This window comes from Diadema antillarum, unplaced genomic scaffold, assembly GCF_040938485.1.
Source record: "Diadema antillarum isolate AM-2024a unplaced genomic scaffold, OU_Dant_1.0 seq00000195_RagTag, whole genome shotgun sequence".
In the NCBI taxonomy this organism is placed as follows: domain Eukaryota; kingdom Metazoa; phylum Echinodermata; class Echinoidea; order Diadematoida; family Diadematidae; genus Diadema; species Diadema antillarum.
Genome location: NW_027271258.1, coordinates 586,494 through 606,863, shown reverse-complemented (window position 1 = coordinate 606,863; position 20,370 = coordinate 586,494). Strand labels below are relative to the sequence as shown.

Below are 20,370 nucleotides of genomic sequence, written 5' to 3'. Positions count from 1 at the left end.
GAATCAATATTGTGTCAAACCAGTCTTCATTTCATGTGCGTCTATTCACTTCGTCGAATGTATAGCACACACACTCACTATAATTATGTGGCTGGTATTGCCTTAATCAAATCAGCATCAAATAAAAAAAAACGAAAAACGAAATTAAAAGCAAAGACAAAGAAACGTTCAGTCCACAAAAAAAGAAAAACGTCATTGTGTGTATTGTTACGTGTATACAAGTGTGAATATGCGCTGTTGAATACATGAATGCATTTTGATTTTTGTTTTTTTGCCAGTTAGTGAAATTCAGGCGTACTAGAAATCGTCAGTCGAGAAATAACGATGTAAACGGTATCATCCGAGTGTATGTTGGAAGTTTCACTATGCAAGATGTGCTCCTTTTGATGGCGTGTTGTCATGCAAATTACGTTGAAAGCGAGAGTTCCAATTTCACTGTCCACGTGTAAGACGCGTGTGATCGAGGTGACTGTATTTCCTGTATCATGTACAGTGTATTACCTTCACATTACATAAGCATCTACCGAGGGGAAATTCGTTCATGAAGTTGTGAGTGTGTGTTTTGTCAGGTGGTGTATGCACTGTGCTTGTTAATTAAGTTATGAACGGTTGCCAAGGAAAATTTTCCTTTTAAACTGAAGTCAAAGATATTAAAATTTCCATTCAGCTAGGAGCGGTTGCCAAGAAAAATCAACGTTTTGAAATAGAGTCGGAAGTATCACTTTCCGTTCAGATAGACTGCATAAACAATCTCGAGACAGTTTAAGTGGAGCGTTTCTATACGGCTAGGAAGACCAAACGGGCATACATGTATTTATTCGAGTCTTTTTGACAGCGACATCACAAAATCATTCCCTTATATTTTCTTTATTGTCGTACAAAATATTCTTTGCCAGACACATTCTATTTGTCACTCGCAAAGCACACGTCAGCCTCAGAGAAATGACATACAGTAATTCATATTCTTGATATCTCTTAGGGCACCTTGTACAATGTAATCCAATGATGAACGGGAGACCAAGTACAGTCCACATAGGGAGTGTTCTTGAAATAGAAATCGATAGGACGAGACTGACAGATTTTGAAATGTTCATATTTTAACGGTTACAGCTCGTTATTCCGAAGGTCTGTTATTCCGAAGGTTCGCTATTCCGAAGGTTCGTTAATCCGAAAAAGTGAAGAGGTTTGTTATTCCGAAGGTTCATTAATCCGAAAATGAAATAAGGTTCGTTATTCCGAAGGTTCGTTAATTCGAAAATGAAACAAAGCTCGTTATTCCGAAGGTTCGTTACGGACCCTATATCATTTCGGGTCAACGAACCTTTGGAATAACGAACCCTATTTCATTTTCGGATAAACGAGTCTTCGGAATAGCGAACCCTATTTCATTTTCGGATAAACGAACCTTCGGAATAACAAACCTTCGGAATAACCCAATCACTTTTAAGATCGATTAATAGAAAAAATAATTTGTTTTATAGATACAGGAGTAACCCTACGGATAAAAACAGACAAAAATATGTGACTTATAAAAACACGCTTACTAATTTATTGCGTTTACAAAAGAGAAAATTTTATGTCAACCAGATAATGAAATATAAAAATGATATTAAGAATACTTGGAAAACAATAAAAGATGTTATGAATACATCTAATGATGTATCTAGTATTTCAGAAGTACGGTGGGGTAATACCTCAAGCAATGTACCTGCTGGTATGGCCGAAATTTTTAATGATTTTTTTGCATCGATTGGGAAAAATTTATCACAAAGTATCCCTTCATCCAATAAAGTGTTTTATGATTTTTTAGATATACCTAATCCTAAAACTATATTTTTGGACCCTACGTATAATGAAGAAGTTATTGATATTATTCATAATTTGAAAGAAGGGAAAAGCCCAGGTTGTGATGGAATCGATAATTATTTGTTGAAAAATATAATTCTTCAAATAATAGATCCTTTAGTGTATATTATTAATTTATCACTTAGTAATGGGCTTGTACCAAGTCAAATGAAGACTGCCAAAGTTATACCTATATATAAGAAAGGGGAGAAAAATGATGTCAATAATTACAGACCAATATCGTTATTAACTTCAATTTCTAAAATTTTGGAAAGAATAGTATATATCCGAACTGTAAAATTTTTCAATATGAGTAATATATTTACGAATTTTCAATTTGGATTCAGAGAAAATCACAACACCACCCACGCTTTACTTACCTTTGTGGAAAAGATTACACATGCACTTGATACATTTTCGCATACAATAGGCATCTTCCTGGACTTTTCAAAGGCATTTGATACGATTAATCACGGTATACTTCTTTCTAAGTTATCCCATTATGGTATTCGCGGAAAAGCCTTGCAATGGTTTACGAGTTATTTATCTGACAGATTTCAATATGTACATGTGAACAGTTTTGATTCTTCTATGAAGCAAATAGAATGTGGTGTTCCGCAAGGAAGTTTGTTAGGCCCACTGTTATTTATAGTTTACATTAATGATTTTTATAGATCTTCAGATAAACTCTCTTTCATATTATTCGCGGATGATTCCAATCTTTTTTATTCCCACCCTGACCCTAATACTTTGATTAGTACAGTGAATGATGAATTGAAGAATGTCTCACAATGGATATATGCAAATAAATTGTCACTGAATATTGAGAAGACAAAGTATATGTTTTTCAGTAATTCTTTAGATAGATTACCAGGTAATGTTATATTTGACACTACTCCTCTAGAAGAGGTTTCGTCTATTAAATTCTTAGGTGTTTGTGTTGATAATAAGTTATCATGGAAGTGTCACATAAACAATATTTGTAAAGTAATTGCACGTAACATAGGTATAATGAATAGATTGAAATATTATCTTCCTTCTTCGGCTTTGATTACGCTTTATTCAAGTTTGGTATTGCCGTACTTGAATTACGGAATTCTTGCTTGGGGGAATACATATTCGACATTGTTATATAAACTTTTTCTTCTGCAAAAGTTGGCGCTCAGAATCGTTTTTAACCTTCATATCCGAGCACATACTGACAAGCTTTTCCTTGAGCACAAAATTCTGAAAATAAAAGAGTTGTATTTGTTTCAACTTGGTCAATTTATGTTTAATTACAACTGCAATCATCTACCCAAAATATTTTATTCTTTATTTCACCGTAACAGCCACGTACATAATTATCCCACTAGACAATCTAAAGAATTTCATCTTCCCTTAGTTAGAACTGTACACACTCAAAATACATTTGTTTATACCGGACCCAGATTTTGGAATAGCTTAGATAATGATCTAAAAGAATCTGTGAAGTTAATTACATTTAAGTATAAACTCAAAAAATATTTGTTTTCTAAATATACCAGATAATTCTGTTCAATGAAAAAACCAGTCATGTTTCACTTTTCCTTGAAATTTTGTAGTGTGTCCACAGACCTTTTCCATCCCTCTCCTTTTCCTTCTCTATTCTTCCCTGCTCCTTTATCCTCGTTCTTCGTTGTCCAGTATCTGTCTGAGTGCATTTCCTCAAATTCTGTTATTTCTGTGTATTGTGTTATTGTTGTTGTTGTTGTCGTCGTCGTTATGTTTTTTATGGCCGATTGCATATCTTCCTTTCCGTTCAATTTTCCTGGCACACCTGGCCCCATAGTGTCTGTGCCACAAATGTGATATGTTATATAGTTTATACGTTTGCATCCTAAAATCCTAGTAATGTATTGTTCATAGTATCAACATCATTATATCAATGAGTAAAATGTACAATAGTATATAGAAGAATTTAAAATGAATATGTCTTATTGGTATAACAAATTGGTGCTGTTGTTGTTTTGTTCCAGTGTTCCACGTTTTACAAGCGTGGCTTTTTTAGTGGAACACTGTTTTCCATCATTATGATTATTTACTATTTTTGTTGCCATGACAAAGTGCATTGTTTCTTTTTTACGACATCATTCGTGTATAATATACTTTATATTGTACTGAAAAAATCCTTTATCGGACGAGTGTAAGAGAAATGAAAAAAAAATTGTATCACTTTGGATTATGTCAACTTTTTCTTTTCTTTTCTTTGTGATGATGGAAATAAATAAACTATTGAATTGAATTGAATTGAATTGAATAACACCACAAATGTTCGGATTAACGAACCTTTTTTCATTTTCGGATTAACGAACCTCTAGGTTTAGGGAATTTGTGTGTTTCGGATAAACGAACCTTCGGAATAAGGAACCTTCGGAATAACGAACAGCACCCATTTTAACACCCTATTTCAATACAGTACATGTACTAAGTACATTCAGGGAGACGGCTATACAATGTGCTCTATGAGCACTGCACGCAATTGTGTAATCTTTTGTATTTTCTTCGGAATTGCTCTCCTGAAGTTAAAGAAGAAAAATTAATTATAGAATAAAATCTACAAATCACGCACACTGATCTTAACTGAGAATCACCTCTCACTAGATTGTAATACCCTTTCTTCCTTATTTTTTTTTTGTTTGTTTGTACAATTCATCTCTATAGTGCATTTCGTTATAGCGAACATGGTTATAACGTAAAGTCTCGTTACAATGACATTAATATTCAGGTCCCCAAATTATCAACTAAACATCTTTACATGCTTCACAGTTCGGCTATAACAATGTTTCAACATAACAAACGAATACCACGAGTCACTCGTACATGGGTTCATAACAACTCTAAAGGAGCGGTTCGGTTTGTGGGAGACCTAAACTGTACGGGTGCACGTCGCGAGACCGACACCCACGAGTCATACAGCTCACAAGTCATACAGCCCACGAGTTATACGGCTCACGAGTCGTACAGCCCATTAGTTCGACACTAATCTAACAAGGTCCAAGAGACCGACACATTAACATTAAGCCCTGTGTTGTATCTGTCGAACTCGTGGGCTGTTTCAACCTAGTGTCGAACTCGTGGGCTTTATTTGCCTTGCGTCGATTTCATGGGCTGTATGACTCGTGAGCTGTATGACTCATGGACCTGTTTCCTATGTCAAACTCGTGGGCTGTATGACTCGTGGGTGTCGGTCTAGTGGGATGACCCCAACTGTACGAGTACAACCAGCAAAGTACATGTGAACAGAAGAGACTTTCACATCTGGATATTTTACAAGGCATTCATGTTTATTACAGAAGAACAGGTTCTACGGCAACTTGACAATTGTAGAGAATATGAACCCACTGTCAATGAAAGGGAATAAATACGTGCAAATATGCAAATACTGAGAGAAAGGTTTCACCCTTTCTGTGCCATGAACTTTGGACAGAGTGTACAATGCTATGGGGATTTCTGTACCAATCAGCACTCAACGCATGTAAAGGTTTATGCAGAAGCAGTCCACTCCACAGCTCATTCAACTTTTCAACTTTTGTTTTTTCTTTGTTCTTTTATTGGAAATTGTCACTAACCACTTTTCTACCATAATTAGCATAAAATTAATCAATGAAAGTGATTAATTGTAAAAATAATTAGGTTTTTATGACTTTCATGAAAGAGCACTGTTTTCTACAGGAAATGTACACAAAATCACAAAATTGTGCCCATTTTGGGGCGACATTCCGTTACAAAAATGGGCGTGGCTTCGCAAAAGCATGCGCTGACGTTGCAAATTTGGTTTCAAAAGTTGCGCGAGACTTGAACAAACAAAGTCAAGAAACCTTGCGACGAGGCCTTCTCGCGTTACAGAAACGTCAAGGGGGAAGGATTCCGCCCCCCCCCCCCCCCCCCCCGGCCCTTTTAGGGTTAACAAGTCATCGATATTATTTGTGCAAGGTGCCCCCTGCTCCTTGTAAAAGAGGACAGGATTGCGATCTCTATCCACCCAAACCTCCTCAACCCACTAGTCGCATCATCCCTACGCCTACCGATTCCTCGTAGTCCAAGCGAGTGCTCTATGTTCTTAACCTGTTGAAGACTAGTCCCACGAATACGGCAGGTGTCTATGGGAAATGCGTATTACAGTCAAATCAGCCCCGTTCTCAATGGGTCAACATCCTGTCTAGTCACTAGGTGTTACCTTTCTAGACTATCACAGAGAGAGCTTCTAAATGTCATCAAGTATCTGATCTACATTGAACGCTGATTCCCTGTGTAAGTTTCTGTGCAATGGACGCACGCTCACTATTACTCAGCTTTAGATGAGCAAGATTACCGCCACGCCCATGTGTTGCATTACGTGCTACACTCACAAAACCATTAACTTGGCAGGTTTTTGCCTAAATCCCTGCAGTACAATGTGCATCAATTTTGCAAGAGCCTTGGGCTTTCTGCGTGTGCTTACCATCCCCCTTACAGGTTAAACATCCGCTGCGATTGCTGTAATAAGACTGCATTCTTACTTGATCATTGCCTATTGCACCTTTAGAGGCAATGAATGCACAGCTTCCCTTCCCTTCACATTGGATGAATGCTATGTGAGGTAAAGAAATATCAATAAAAAATGAAACAAATCTGCAAATTTTCACATAATAGGTCACGTTCTGGTGCAATTTCGAGCTTCAGTACTTTGCAACAAAACGCAGGGGAGAACGGAAAGGAGAACGGCCAATGCAATCGTCGTCTCAAATGTCCGCGTTGCAAATCTAAAGCTCCATTATTATTGCAGGGCTTCCAACATGACCACATAAATGTCAGGGAGATTCCAAACAAGAAATCGTGGAGACTTTTGTATCTTACCTTCAGGGCAGAGAGAAATTTCCCTTTAAGGCAGCCTCCAGCAGAAATCTGGAGATTTGCCGCTCCTCCCCCAAACTCAGAAGGTCATCAGTACTACATGCATGTTCCCGTTTTTGCGGGAAAAGGGTTATATTCTAGAAGCTCAGTTCTGGAAAAAATCCTAAAAAATCGTTGAAAAAGGCGTTATTTTTCTATTTCCCGAAAAGTCTATCTATATAGGGGCAGTTTTTTTTCGAACAATCCTGAAATAGGGTCCCAAACAGGGTTAATTTCAAAGCCCCCTAAAAATTCTGAAATAGGGTAGTGTGCGGCTTTGTGGTGTTTGTCCTGATTTTCCAAGATGTACTTACTGTGCATGTTTTTTGCTGCAAAGCATACCGAGCTTGCCTTCTTTTCGCACGACATTTCACCACGTGTACTGCATGTACATTATGCTGTCTTGCTAGCTTCCCTACCAAAAGCCTGTTGTGGGGGGGGGGGGGGGACCAGTACTCTTGGAGTGTGGAAAAAGAATAGTCCTGCATGTCTTAGGGAGACCAACTTGCTCATGAGAACTTGCCAGAAGATGCTTTATTGTTGATGTGGCAAAACATTACTATGTTTATTACCATGAGCACACTGGTGCCTTCAAAATGTGAGCAAAAAGTTACAAATGATTCAATAATTGGCCCCATCATACGTACACATCCACACGTATTTGTTGATGAACCTACATGTATGGTTATGAAATTTACCCAGAGTTCCACCCATCAAACCTAATACAGTGACCAATTAACAAGCGATGTCACTGAAAGAGAAGCTGCTTGGATTCCTAGAGCATCAACTGGCTACAACCTCTGGCATTTTCACCGTCTTCCTGCTTCGTTTATTCTTGAGAGGTTTCTTATCCTGCAAGGTGGGAGACACGGAGAGAGAGAGAACAAAACCTGAATGCGGCATCACACAACGACAGAAGGAGAGACTATAATGGATGAAGGCAACACATGGTTGGGAAGAAAATGGGGGAGATAATTGAGAGACAAAAAGGCCAGTTGGTACATATTTTCAGATTATGTGCATCTTCTAGACAAGCATTATTCCCAAAGATCAAAACGCCTGTCTGAAGACTGACCATCATTGCAGCAGCTAACATAAGCTAACTACATTCCACCTACACACACAAAAACAGAGACAAAGATGTGTCTACTTAACATAGATGGATCTAGCAGCTTGTGACAAGGTCCTTGGGGTAGAATACATGTATTTATAATTTGCATGACATTTTGCCAACCAGCTTATAATGCCATGTCATCCATAATACATAAACCATACCTTTACAAGCAACATAGTATTTCATGATTTTTGTATGCATCTCACAACTTAAAGGACAAGTTCACCTTCATAGACATGTGGGTTGAGTGAATGCAGCAATATTAGTAGAGCACATCATTGAGAGTTTGAGGAAAATCGGACAATCCGTTCAAAAGTTATGAATTTTTGAAGTTTCTGCTCACTCAAGGCTGGATGAGAAGACTACTATAGCTTGTGATGTCACACGAGTACAACGATATAAAGAAAGAATAAAGAAAATTCAACATATTTTCACTTTTCTCGCATAACAAAAGAACACTTGACTTCTCTCTTTCAGAAGGCAGGGGGAATAATATTACCCTTAACATATGTCAGTAACAAGTCAAAGAAATTATTCAAATTTATGAAGTTCTTCCGTCGAGATGTTTTCATTGCAACTGATTGACAAATTGCCCTACATCGACGTAAATAAGCACTGAATTGATCAGTGTTATTAGTGCTTATTTACGTCGATGTAGGGCAATTTGTCAATCAGTTGCAATGAAAACATCTCGACGGAAGAACTTCATAAATTTGAATAACAAAAGCAGTACCCGCTGCATGCTATAAGGATTAGAACCAACACTTGCTGTCGGGCGAAAGCTCGGTGGTCTAGTGGAGATGACGCCTGTCCGGTGATCAGGAGGTCGTGGGTTCGAATCCTGCTCGAGTATGTACGCCCATGATTTTTTATCATGGCTACTACTAAAACACTGATCAATTCAGTGCTTATTTACGTCGATGTAGGGCAATTTGTCAATCAGTTGCAAAGTCAAAGAAATGTGCACTTTATTCAAAAAGTAAAGTTTTGTGAAATTCTCTTTTTATTTTCTTTATATGGTTGTACACATATGACATCATACACCGTAGTAGTCTTCTCATCCAGCAGTGACTACGCAGATACTTTAAAAATTCATAACTTTTGAACGGATTGTCCGATTTTCCACAAATTTTCACTGATGTGTTCTACTAATATTGCTGCATTCACTCAATCCACACGTATATAAAGGTGGACTTGTCCTTTAACAAAAAGCAAGGTAAAACAGTTCTAATATTCAAATTGCAACGACATCATACATCATAGCTCTTGATTCTTTTTTTTTTTTATCCAACACATCTTGTGCACTATCTGCATCACTTTAAAGGACATGTTCACCTTCATAGACATGTGGGTTGAGTGAATGCAGCAATATTAGTAGAACACATCAGTGAGAGTTTGATCAAAATTGGACAATCCGTTCAAAAGTTATGAATTTTTGAAGTTTCTGCTCAGTCACGGCTGGATGAAAAGACTACCATAGCTTGTGATGTCACATGAGTACAACGATATAAAGAAAGAATAAAGAAAATTCAATATATTTCCATTTTTCTTAGTCTTCTTTTCCAGCAGTGACTGCGCAGATACTTAAAATATTCGTAACTTTTGAAAGGATTGTCCAATTTTCCTCAAACTTTCACTGATGTGTTCTACCAATATTGCTGCATTCTCTCAATCCTTCTGTACATGAAGGTGGACTTGTCCTTTAAAACTACACCCATAACATCATCATACAGGTAATAATAAATGCAATAGTCTACATGTCAACTTACCTTTGCTCCGTTATCTTTATTCTTTTCAGGAGTGTTTGATTTATCTTGGAATTTCTTCAGGTCAGCACTAAATAAAACCTGCATTACGAACATAAAAACAAGAGAAACTAGAAATGTCGCTATGGCAACTGGTATGCCTCCGCCATAATGCATGATTCTCCTAATAGGTCTAGATAGTACATGTGGACAATGTGTGATTACATTTTCACAAAATTGGCAACATATTAAAATGACAAGTTTGTCACAAATGTGTTGAATGTTCACCTTCCTTGACCTAGGTTTAATTGGATGAATAGGAGAGCATGTATTTGGGATTTAAGGACTTTAACTGGACTTTGACCCATTCATATGTTTATGCATTGAGTAATTTTCAAGGTATGGAGAAAAGTGCAATTTCTGTATTGAACAGTAAATTGTTACCATTTTCATCTGGCCTTTGACCCTAAAATTCATAAGATAATCACTGTCAGGCAGAACATGCATAAATATGTAGTACGTTTCAAGATAACTTGAGCCACTTCCGAGATATGGAGGAAAAAATTAGTTCAGCACTTTCACTTGATCTTTGACCTTTTGACCTTTCAGGCAAAAACAAAAGAAAAAAAAACTTTCCAGAGAATCTCTATTAGGTTATACATGCATACACCAAGTGTAAAAAAAAATAATAATCCTGCTGGCATTGCATAAACATGAGGGAAATAGTAAAATTTTGAAGTGTTGCCCTTGACCTTTGACCCATGAACCCTAAATTCTCTAGATAATCACTGCCAGTCAGTACATGTATACTATGTTCTATGAAGATACCTTGAACAATTTCCAAGGTACAGAAAAAAAAGTGAAGTTTTAATATTTTTACTTGACCTTTTGACCTTTGACCTCATGACCCAAACTTTCACCAGAGAATCTTAATTGGGTAATACATGTATACACTAAGTTTCAAGAAATTATCTTAAGGCATTGCATCATAGATATGGTGGAAATAGTAAATTTTATGTATTTGACCTTGACCTTTTGACCTTTGACCTTGAGCATGTGCACCCAAAAGTTGATAGGCACAACTTCATCCCCTAATACACATACATGCCAAGTTTCATTACGATACCTCAAAAGGTTTTGATAGTTACCCTGTCCACAAAATTCATTACGGACGGACGGAAGGACGGACGGACAACCCGAAAACATAATGCCTCCGGCACAAAAAAAAACAACATATAACATATAAAATTAATTTGCTAATTTCCCATATTTCCACTTAACGTTTTGTATGAACATTAGGTTGATTTCTCCATGAGGAAATTTGTGAAAATCATATTTTCACATGTAACTCGGGCAAATGAATGCCAGAATTTGATCTTCAACGCTTACCCCGTCTGAGTTTGCTGAATCTGTCACACGCATACAAACATATCTCAGCTTAAAACATACACCAACTCTGGTTTCTACCATGTCTACATACAGAAGACAATGTATCATATGATATAATATACAACTACTGATCATACACCAAGCAGACCATGAAATGAGGCACAAGTTGCTTGTCTTGTTTTATGTTTGATTTGCTGCTAAAAAAACACCCCACCCTAATAAACGCATAAATAAACTCTTACAAAAGAAGTGACAAGGGGAACCATTTAAAACACAGTGACAGAATGCTTCATTTAACACTGAAAAGTTTTATCTAACATGCTTCCACATCTTTATGCTTGTCATCAGGATAGACAGGATGGTTTTATGGTCACTTGGTCTAATTCTCAGATTCTCTAACACTAATGACGAAACCCACTTATTTTGCTTTACAATCCATTTGGTCTAATAATCACTTGGCTAATTGTAATTTTGTTGGATGACCAAGTAGTCTAACTGCCACCTCGTTTACTATGACCTAGACTGTGTGGTAATGGACCAGTTCGATATATAGACGAAATGGGCATGGCCTTACTGGTGATAACACAAAATAGTAATTAGGCCAAGTGGCAATTAGACCAACAGTCATTAGACGAACACACTGGTTTTAGACTAAACACGACTACGCCAGGTGGGATGAGACCCCACCGGCATCAGATAAAGTGGGACTTACTGTAGACCAAATGTGACCCTGCACCACAAAACCAACAAAAAGTCGCCAGACATGGATTCTTAGTTAAGGGCAGATTCTGAAAGAGCAGACTCTAAATTTAAAATGATGTATAACTCAATTCAAATTGACTCCCCTAACCTACCTAAATGCTGGAAAGAAAGCACACACTCTGGAAAAGTGTGAACTGAGAAAAGAGGCTCTGAACTACACGGTCTATTCAAGCGCTTAATCGTTACCAACCCGTGCTAGCTGTGCCATGAAAGGGACAAAACACAGGATGTAAACCACTGGAGCAACAACAATGAAGGAATTATCAGATTAAGCTGAAATTGAGTATGTTCTATTAACACATTCTGCCCATGATTAATGCTAACTTTCAAAGCAGTAGCGTCATCCTTTCAAAAGTTACTAGACTTGAAAGTGAAGAGTTTGCAAAGGATTTCAAAACATGAGAAGGCCTCTAAGACATACCTGATCATTCTACTCCTCCCCCAAAAAGGGTTATAGAAAAACTGCTAAAAACACACTTTCCCATTCATGTTACGACACCAAACTAAAGAATAATGTAGGAGGATAGCTCTTTCAGAAAATATGAAAAACTCAAGATTGACTTAGTTGAACCATTTCACTTTTTTTGAGTCCTCACATAGAATCAAGGGGTGTGACTTTTTGTTTGTTTTCTGATGCACGGTCGCAAATGGCAATTTATCTACTTCATAAGCCTGTTTTCAGTACAGAAATGAGAAACTGACCGAGTGAGCCCATCCCGCGTATTCGCCAAACAGCTCCCGGAAGAAGTCGCCGATTTCGCGGTAGGTTCGGTCCGTCAGGGACTTGGTCTTCTGAAGGGAGGTCATGTAGTCCCGGGCCGCTATCTGCCAGACGTGAGTGTCGACGGGGATCGCTTCTCGCTTGTCTAGAGACATGAGGCACACACAGTCGGCAACCTGGATAACAGAGAGAAGGGAGAGAGTGATGATGGCATAGCTTTTGAACACGGGCTGGGGTTGAATTTATGCAACATAAAGAAAGCCACAGTCATATATTATATTCAGGAAAATATACCGATCAGTACCTGTATCAAACATCAGTCACATCGCCATAACATTTTCACATTTCCCCTGTCACAAACAAGATTAAGCAATCTCTGGATTCATCTGATTGTTTGTTTATTTGTTTTTTTCTTGAAACTGGGATAAACTGCTCCGTAATTCTATTAGCATTTTTTTTTTCTCATTTCGGAGTATTTACAAAGTTCTCGACATTCTCTTTTCCATTGCAATACAAGAAAATATGCATATCATATCCTGCTGCACGACACATGAATGACCCATTCGGCTATGAATGATTTGTTTCAAGGACCATCTGTAAATCTAAAATATACCTACTACTCCTCGCAGAAGTTTGCAAATGACAACCAACAACCTCTACCCCCATAAGCCCTCACCTCATACCATCCATCACACTACAAATTTCTCAACATGCATGCCTCTATGTTCTTTTAAAATGACACATTGGTACATCTGGTATCTAAACTCCCCTGATTTTCTTCTTTTTATTGGGGGGGGGGGGCCGAGGAAATTTTTTTTTTTAATCGTCGAGATCCTGTTTTGGCTATCTTCAAAGTCCCCACATCTTATTTTGGTCTCTAGGATTTGCAATGAATCTTTCTTTGACTCACAGTACAGTTTCTTTCTTGGACACAACATTACAGCATTCACAGACAGTGGAAACCCAACAGTAATTCACAAATGCTAAACACGGGCATGGTTAACACAGCAGTAGTCAGTTGCAGTGTATTTTCGATTACTGTAACTGAAAAAACAGTTCACCTGTACCAGGTTTATGAAAAGAAGTTCAGAGCTGAAAAAAAGAATAATAATAATAACATGATTCTCTAGAGATCAACCTGATATTAGTTGTTAGGCCATTAGATTACAAAAATTGTAGCATAATATTATATCACAGAATAAATGAGATATGCCAATCCAGCAAAACTTGAGTTGGTACAGTTCATATGAACATATGAGATAATGAAATAGTGTACATAGCTGTTGTCTAGGTAAAAAACACAACAACTGAACACAACTATTGAATGACCAAGCATTTAATCAACTTGATAAATTGGGGGGGGGGGGGTGCATACAAATTTTACTAGATTATGGCAACACCAAGATTTTATTAAAAATGACAATTTTCATACACACCTTGGCACCGACCCCCTGGAGCTGGAGCAGCTGTGAGTGAACCTCACTGTAAGGCAAACCCCTCAGTTTCCACAACCATTCCTCGCCGCCCAACTCACTGGTGATCTTCTTGGCCGTCTGGTTGATGAACTTTGCGCGGTATCCGAACCCCAGCTTCCTCAGCCTCTCTTCTACTCCTTTGCCGCTGAGGGCCGCGAGGGTGGGGAAGGCGTGCCACGTGACGCCATCCAGAACTCCTATCTTTGGAGAAAGCAGGAATACAGACAACGATATCAAACCATTGTTGAGTCACTCTTTATGCCAATTTGCAGTGAGTATACCAATTACTGTATTAGGAAATACTGCCCACGGTAATAATGGAGACATGATAAGTAAACAAACTGCTGCTTTAAAAAATAAAAGTTACAAGTGTTTGTAGTGAAGCATAGTGAATGGCCAACCACACAATAATACCACTCCCTCTAGAATCCATAAATAATTCTTTTGTCGTCTGGTGCCCAACATTACATCATCATGACACACTATAATCAGAGCAACATAAATAAAGAGAGTGGTTTGCGCCAATTGTTATAGTTTTTGACCACATTTGGAGTTTGTCAGTTACAAATGTGGAATACATGTAACTGGTTTCACAGTGGATTAACAGTTAGGAGAATATAATATGGAAGTTTCCCCAAGATGAGATGCATGTGTCAATACAAGACAGAGGCACTGGTTTTTCTTGCTTTGCTTGGTTTCATCACAACATTCTGTACTGGTATAAATTGTGAGTCAACTCATGGACCAGTAATGGACACAGGTGTGTTTGTCCTGACCAGTGTCCAGTGGCCATGCACTCACCTCGGTCCCATAGTTTTGACAGAGCTTCTCTACCATGCCCGTGATCCTGGAGATGTTGTTGTTGGAGGAGCATATAAAGGACACCAGGTTCTCCACGGGATCCTGCCGCAAGATGCGAACGCCGGGAAAGGACACGGAGACCCTGGAGAAGTTCTCGTCCGCCCCCTTCCACTGCTCGTAGAGCCCCGCCAGCCTCACATCCAGCTGAAAATAATCATGAAGGACGTCGTGGTGATGGTCTCCCTGCAGATGCTCATGGATGTCCTGGGAGGCAGGGACCAGAGGACTTTCACTTGCCAAGGTGGGTAACTCCGACCTCCGTTGCTTCTTGCTTCTTGCCAGTTCATCGCCGCTACCACGCTTCTTGCTCCTCGACTGAACTTTGGTTTGCTCTGTAGCTTGGCGACCATTGCCGGTGCCCTCCATGCATCTTGGACTCTTGGAGTCTTCTCTCGGATCATAAACCTGGTAGAGTATGTGGGTGTCGCTCTGCTTCAAGGTCCAAATGCAGTCAGAAAGCACACTCCTCCACGTCCCTGGCTGGATCTCCTTCCATCTGGTGGAACCAAAAAAAGCAAAAAGAATCTTTTGGAGAATGGTCTGCTGTGCCACTAATTCAATCCATTATAGTGGAGGAATTTATTGCACAAATCATCAGCTTCTCATTAGTAATACAGTTTCCCTGAATTTCACTACATACATTGTAATACAGGAGAAATGTAACAGGCTGTAGACGGGAGTGTAGTTTAAAAAAAAAAAGACTTACAAATTTAAAAATAGATACAGAACTTATGTTTTGGAAAATATATTGCCAATTCAATTCAATCTATGGACCGTATGGTAACTAAGGGGGTTCTGGCATACTCTCTGAACTAAAACAAGCAAGTATTTTTAGACTATAAGTGACAAAGTGTACATTATACAGATATCTGGAGTCAGAGGATTATATCAGCCCCACTCAAGCACCGAGAGGTATGACAACCCAAAGTTATCATCCTGATAATTTTTCTACTTCACACTGTTCTTCAACTGCTCTCGCCAACTCCTTCTTCCATAGAACAGCGAAGGATTGGAATAATCTGCCGAGTACGACAATACTCTTTGAGAGTGATGTACTTATTGGAAGAAGAAGAAGAAGAGTAATGTAAAGCAGATTCATAACTTTGACACATTTAAAGAAGCGCTCCAGCGTCACCTCCGTTGTGATTAGCTGCACATCACATCACAGTGCTGAGTGATACTCTATCCAGAGTTTTTCAGCGTATTCATCCAGATCCAGATCCAGATATCATGAATGTTCAAAACATGAATCCCCACCTCTGGCCTCAACCTGTACTGTACAAGCCCTATAACGATTAACACTATGTAGGGGCAAGCATGGTATTACCGGACACGCACATTTTTGCGTACTGATGACATTCTGTACGCGCGAGACTTCGTAGATTAGCCTCACAAAACTTTGTGTGGAACGAAATCGCAAAAAACGCCTCATAAAAATGTAAAATTCATGCATGTTTGAATCACATTTCGCGACTGAAATTCTATGAAATCCCACTCACATACAGGAAAAATGCTGAAGATTCTATTAGAACCAAAAGTTCACTGATCAATATCGGAAATTTGTAGCTATCGTCCTCAAACGCGAACGATGCGGAATAGTTGTGCGCTGGGGCACGCAACTCATCACCCGCGCGTGCAGCTCCCATAGACAAAGCACGTATAATCTAACCAGTTGTCGATTTCTCACAAGGCTTTATTGCGTGAACTGTTCGAAATGGTCAAGACAGACATTTTACTGTAAAATACTAGATTTGAGCCTCATTTGCCGATTTTTTTTTTTCATCCGCTCGGTGAGAATGTGTACGGTGATTTGTGGGATGAATTGTGATTCTGGTGCAAGGATTAGTGCGAAAGACCTCGATTATTCGATTACGAAAATCGCGTCCGGTAATACAATGCGATTTTGCACCGCGCAAAAAACCACTATTTTTAGAGGGGTATGTTTGAAGCATATTTTCTAAAAACTGGAACGAAGAATTGACATAAGTTGGCTGAATTCGTAATTTCCATGAGTCTGTGAATAAGTGGTGTTATTTTTAGCCGAAATTTCATTCTATGAGTACGGAATTCAAAGCCACAAAGAAAAGCGTCCGGTAATAGGATGTGCCACCCTACTAACAGCACTAGAAACAGGGCCAATCCTGGGTTTTTACTTTTATAAACATCCTAAAACCCAGGATTGCCCTAGAGAGAGCTCGATAGAGCAGTACAGTACATGTATCCTCTCTCTACTACCGGTATACTACTAACTCGCGTCCCCATTTTAACGAGGCCCAGATGCAAATAAGAGTCAACATCGGCTTCCCGATGCGACCGCGGCGGGTGTGTGCGACTACGTAGCGCAAGCCGCCAGCTCCCCGGACCCAACGGCAACGCAACGGCACGAACTCGCTGATACCCGCCGTCCGAGTTGTGTGTAGCGCCTTAACGGGATTAAGGGTTGTAACTCTTACCTAAAACTCTGTCCGCAAGCAAGAGTGATGTCCAGTCGTAATTCTGATATCCCACAAGGAATAGACCGCCATGGTTTGCCCATAATTCTTCCGTGTCTGCCGCAACAGTTAAATTTCGACAAAATGTCGAAGTATCTGTCTGTAGTGTCGTATCGTAAAACTAAGTGATATGATCAATGATTACATAGTACATAAAGTGCGGTGCATATGATGATATCCATCTGTAGATGGCGCTGTTACTCTTCTCACCTACCTCGGAGGACGGACGAAAGAAGAAGGTACTAAGTGTACAGGGCCCTGTTTCACTGATGGAGGAGAGAAAGGAGGTGCAAGTGGTGATCTGATGGAGGAGGAGGTGGTGATCTGATGGAGGGAAGGAAGGAGGTGGTGATGGAGGAGAGAATGGAGGTGGGGATGGAGGAGAGGAAGGAGGTGGTGATGGAGGAGGAGGTGGTGATCTGATGGAGGGGAGGAAGGAGGTGGGGATGGAGGAGGGAAAGGAGGTGGTAATGGAGGAGAGGAAGGAGGTGGTGATGGAGGAGAGGAAGAAGGTGGTGATGGGGAGGAGGTGGTGGTGATTGAGGAGAAGAAGGAATGGAGAAGAGGAAGGAGGTGGTGATGGAGGAGAGAATGGAGGTGGGGATGGAGGTGAGGAAGAAGGTGGTAATGGAGGAGGAGGTGGTGGTGATGGAGAAGAGGGAGGAGGTGGTAATGGAGGAGAGGAACTAGGTGGGGATGGATCGAGGAGAGGAAGAAAAATGGTGATGGGGGAGGAGGTGGTGGTGAGGGAGGAGAAGAAGGAAAACTTTTGGTGCTGATGGAGAAGAGGATGAAGGTGGTGATGGAGGAGAGGAAGGAGATGGTGGTCTGATGGAGGGGAGGAAGGAGGTGGTGATGGAGGAGAGGAATGAGGTGGGGATGGAGGAGAGAATGGAGGTGGGGATGGAGGAGGGAAAGGAGGTGGTAATGGAGGAGAGGAAGGAGGTGGTGATGGAGGAGAGGAAGAAGGTGGTGATGGGGGAGGAGGTGGTGGGGATTGAGGAGAAGAAGGAAGTGGTGATAGAGGAGGAGGTGGTGGTGATGGAGGAGAAGAAGGAAGTGGTGATGGAAGAGATAAAGGAGATGGTGATGGAGGAGAAGAATTTAAGTGGTGACGGAGGAGAGAATGGAGGTGGGGATGGAGGAGAGGAAGAAGGTGGTGATGGAGTAGGAGGTGGTGGTGATGGAGGAGAGGAAGGAAGTGGTGATGGAGGAGAGAATGGAGGTGGGAATGGAGGAGAGGAAGGAGGTGGTGATGGAGGAGAGGAAGAAGGTGGTGATGGGGGAGGAGGTGGTGGTGATTGAGGAGAAGAAGGAAGTGGTGATGGAGGAGAGAAAGGGGATGGTGATAAAGGAGAGGAAGGTGGTGGTGATAGATGAGAAGAAGGAAGTGGTGATGGAGGAGAGAAAGGAGATGGTGATGGAGGAGTAGAAGGAAGTGGTGATGGAGGAGAGAATGGGGGTGGGGATGGAGGAGAGGAACTAGGTGGGGATGGGGGAGAGGAAGAAGTTGGTGATGGGGGAGGAGGTAGTGATGATTGAGGAGAAGAAGGAAGTGGTGATGGAAGAGAGAAAGGAGGTGGTGATGGAGGAGAGGAAGAAAGTGGTGATGGAGGGGGTGGTGGTGGTTATGGAGAAGGAGAAGAAGGAAGACCTGTGGTGATGGAGGAGGAGATTGTGGTAATGAAGGAGGAGGAGGTGGTGATGGAAGAGCAGAAGAAAGTGGTGATAGAGGAGAGAAAGGAGGTGATGATGGAGGAGAGGAAGGAGGTGGTGATAGAGGAGAGGAAGTAAGTGGTGATTGAGGAGAGGAAGAAGGTGGTGATTGAGGAGAGGAAGAAGGTGGTGATGGAGGAGAGGAAGGAGGTGGGGATGGAGGAGAGGAATGAGGTGGTGATGGAGGAGAAGAAGAAAGTGGTGGTAGAGGGGAGAAAGGAGATGGTGATAGAGGAGAGGAAGAAGGTGGTGATTGAGGAGAGGAAGAAGGTGGTGATGGAGGAGAGGAAGGAGGTGGGGATGGAGGAGAGGAATGAGGTGGTGATGGAGGAGAAGAAGAAAGTGGTGGTAGAGGAGAGAAAGGAGATGGTGATAGAGGAGAGGAAGGAGGTGGAGATGATGGAGAGGAAGGAGGTGGGGATGGAGGAGAGGAAGGAAGTGGGGATGGAGGAGAGGAAGAAGGTGGGGATGGAGGAGAGAAAGGAGGTGGGGATGGAGGAGAGGAAGGAGGTGGTGATAGAGGAGAGGAAGGAGGTGGTGATGGAGGAGAGGAAGGAGGTGGGGATTGAGGAGAGGAAGGAGGTGATGGAGGAGAGGAAGGAGGAGAGGAAGGAGGTGGTGATGGAGGAGGTGGTGGTGATGGTGATGGAGGAGAGGAAGGAGGTGGTGATAGAGGAGAGGAAGGAAGTGATGGAGGAGAGGAAGGAGGAGAGGAAGGAGGTGGTGATGGAGGAGGTGGTGGTGATGGTGATGGAGGAGAGGAAGGAGGTGGTGATAGAGGAGAGGAAGGAAGTGGTGATAGAGGAGATGAAGGAAGTGGTGATTGAGGAGAGGAAAGAGGTGGGGATGGAGGAGGTGGTGATAGAGGAGAGGAAGGAGGTGATGGATGGTAGGAAAGCCAAGACCTCGGAGAACAAAGGTCCGAGGAGGAAATAGATCATTAGAAGATATATATGAGGAGAATCAAAAAAGGATGGAGTAGAAAAGGCAGATGTGGGGAATTCTGACTCTGAAAAGGAAAAACACAAAGGATGAGGAAAGAGGGAGGAGTTGCAGTGATAAAGACAAATGAATTAAAGGGTTGACTTTAGGGAAAGAATAAGGGCAATTGGGGTGGTCATAAATGATGGTTCTTCAAATATATACAACGTACTTACACTGCGAAAGACAGAGGTATTGGTATGACAGCAGTTTGGATTTATAGAAGTATCAGTTAGCTTGGGTGTTTAGTGTGCAATGTCCACTGTTGCTCTGTATGATTATGTACATATATAATTATGTAGATTTTGTTTTATTTTTCTCATCTTGATTCTGTGATTGTTAATGAATTCTTTGTCCATTAATAAAACAAGAAAAC

At 40.6% G+C, this 20,370-nt stretch overlaps 1 protein-coding gene and 1 pseudogene across 1 annotated transcript; one reads left to right on the top strand and one right to left on the bottom strand.

The window, feature by feature from the left end:
- Positions 1-7,521: 7,521 nt before the first annotated feature.
- On the bottom strand, positions 7,522-17,395 carry LOC139728736 (N-glycosylase/DNA lyase-like). Its single transcript, XM_071639676.1, has 6 exons — positions 17,259-17,395; positions 14,746-15,301; positions 13,906-14,145; positions 12,451-12,645; positions 9,622-9,699; positions 7,522-7,590 (listed from the first exon to the last, which is right to left on the bottom strand). The coding sequence occupies exons 1-6, from the start codon at positions 17,339-17,341 to the stop codon at positions 7,522-7,524; spliced, it is 1,221 nt and encodes a 406-aa protein (XP_071495777.1). The 5' UTR covers positions 17,342-17,395.
- A 1,226-nt stretch (positions 17,396-18,621) lies between these two features.
- LOC139728735 (uncharacterized) lies at positions 18,622-19,582 on the top strand (annotated as a pseudogene).
- Positions 19,583-20,370: the final 788 nt, after the last annotated feature.

Bases quoted from the DNA above. Each gene is read 5' to 3' on its own strand.
- LOC139728736 (XM_071639676.1), bottom strand. From the start codon at position 17,341: ATGGGCAAACCATGGCGGTCTATTCCTTGTGGGATATCAGAATTACGA. The intron at 12,646-13,905 runs GTGTGTATGAAA...TCTGTTATCCAG, and splicing joins TCCAGGGGGTCGGTGCCAAG to GTTGCCGACTGTGTGTGCCT. The intron at 7,591-9,621 runs GTAAGTTGACAT...CCCACCTTGCAG, and splicing joins ATAAAGATAACGGAGCAAAG to GATAAGAAACCTCTCAAGAA.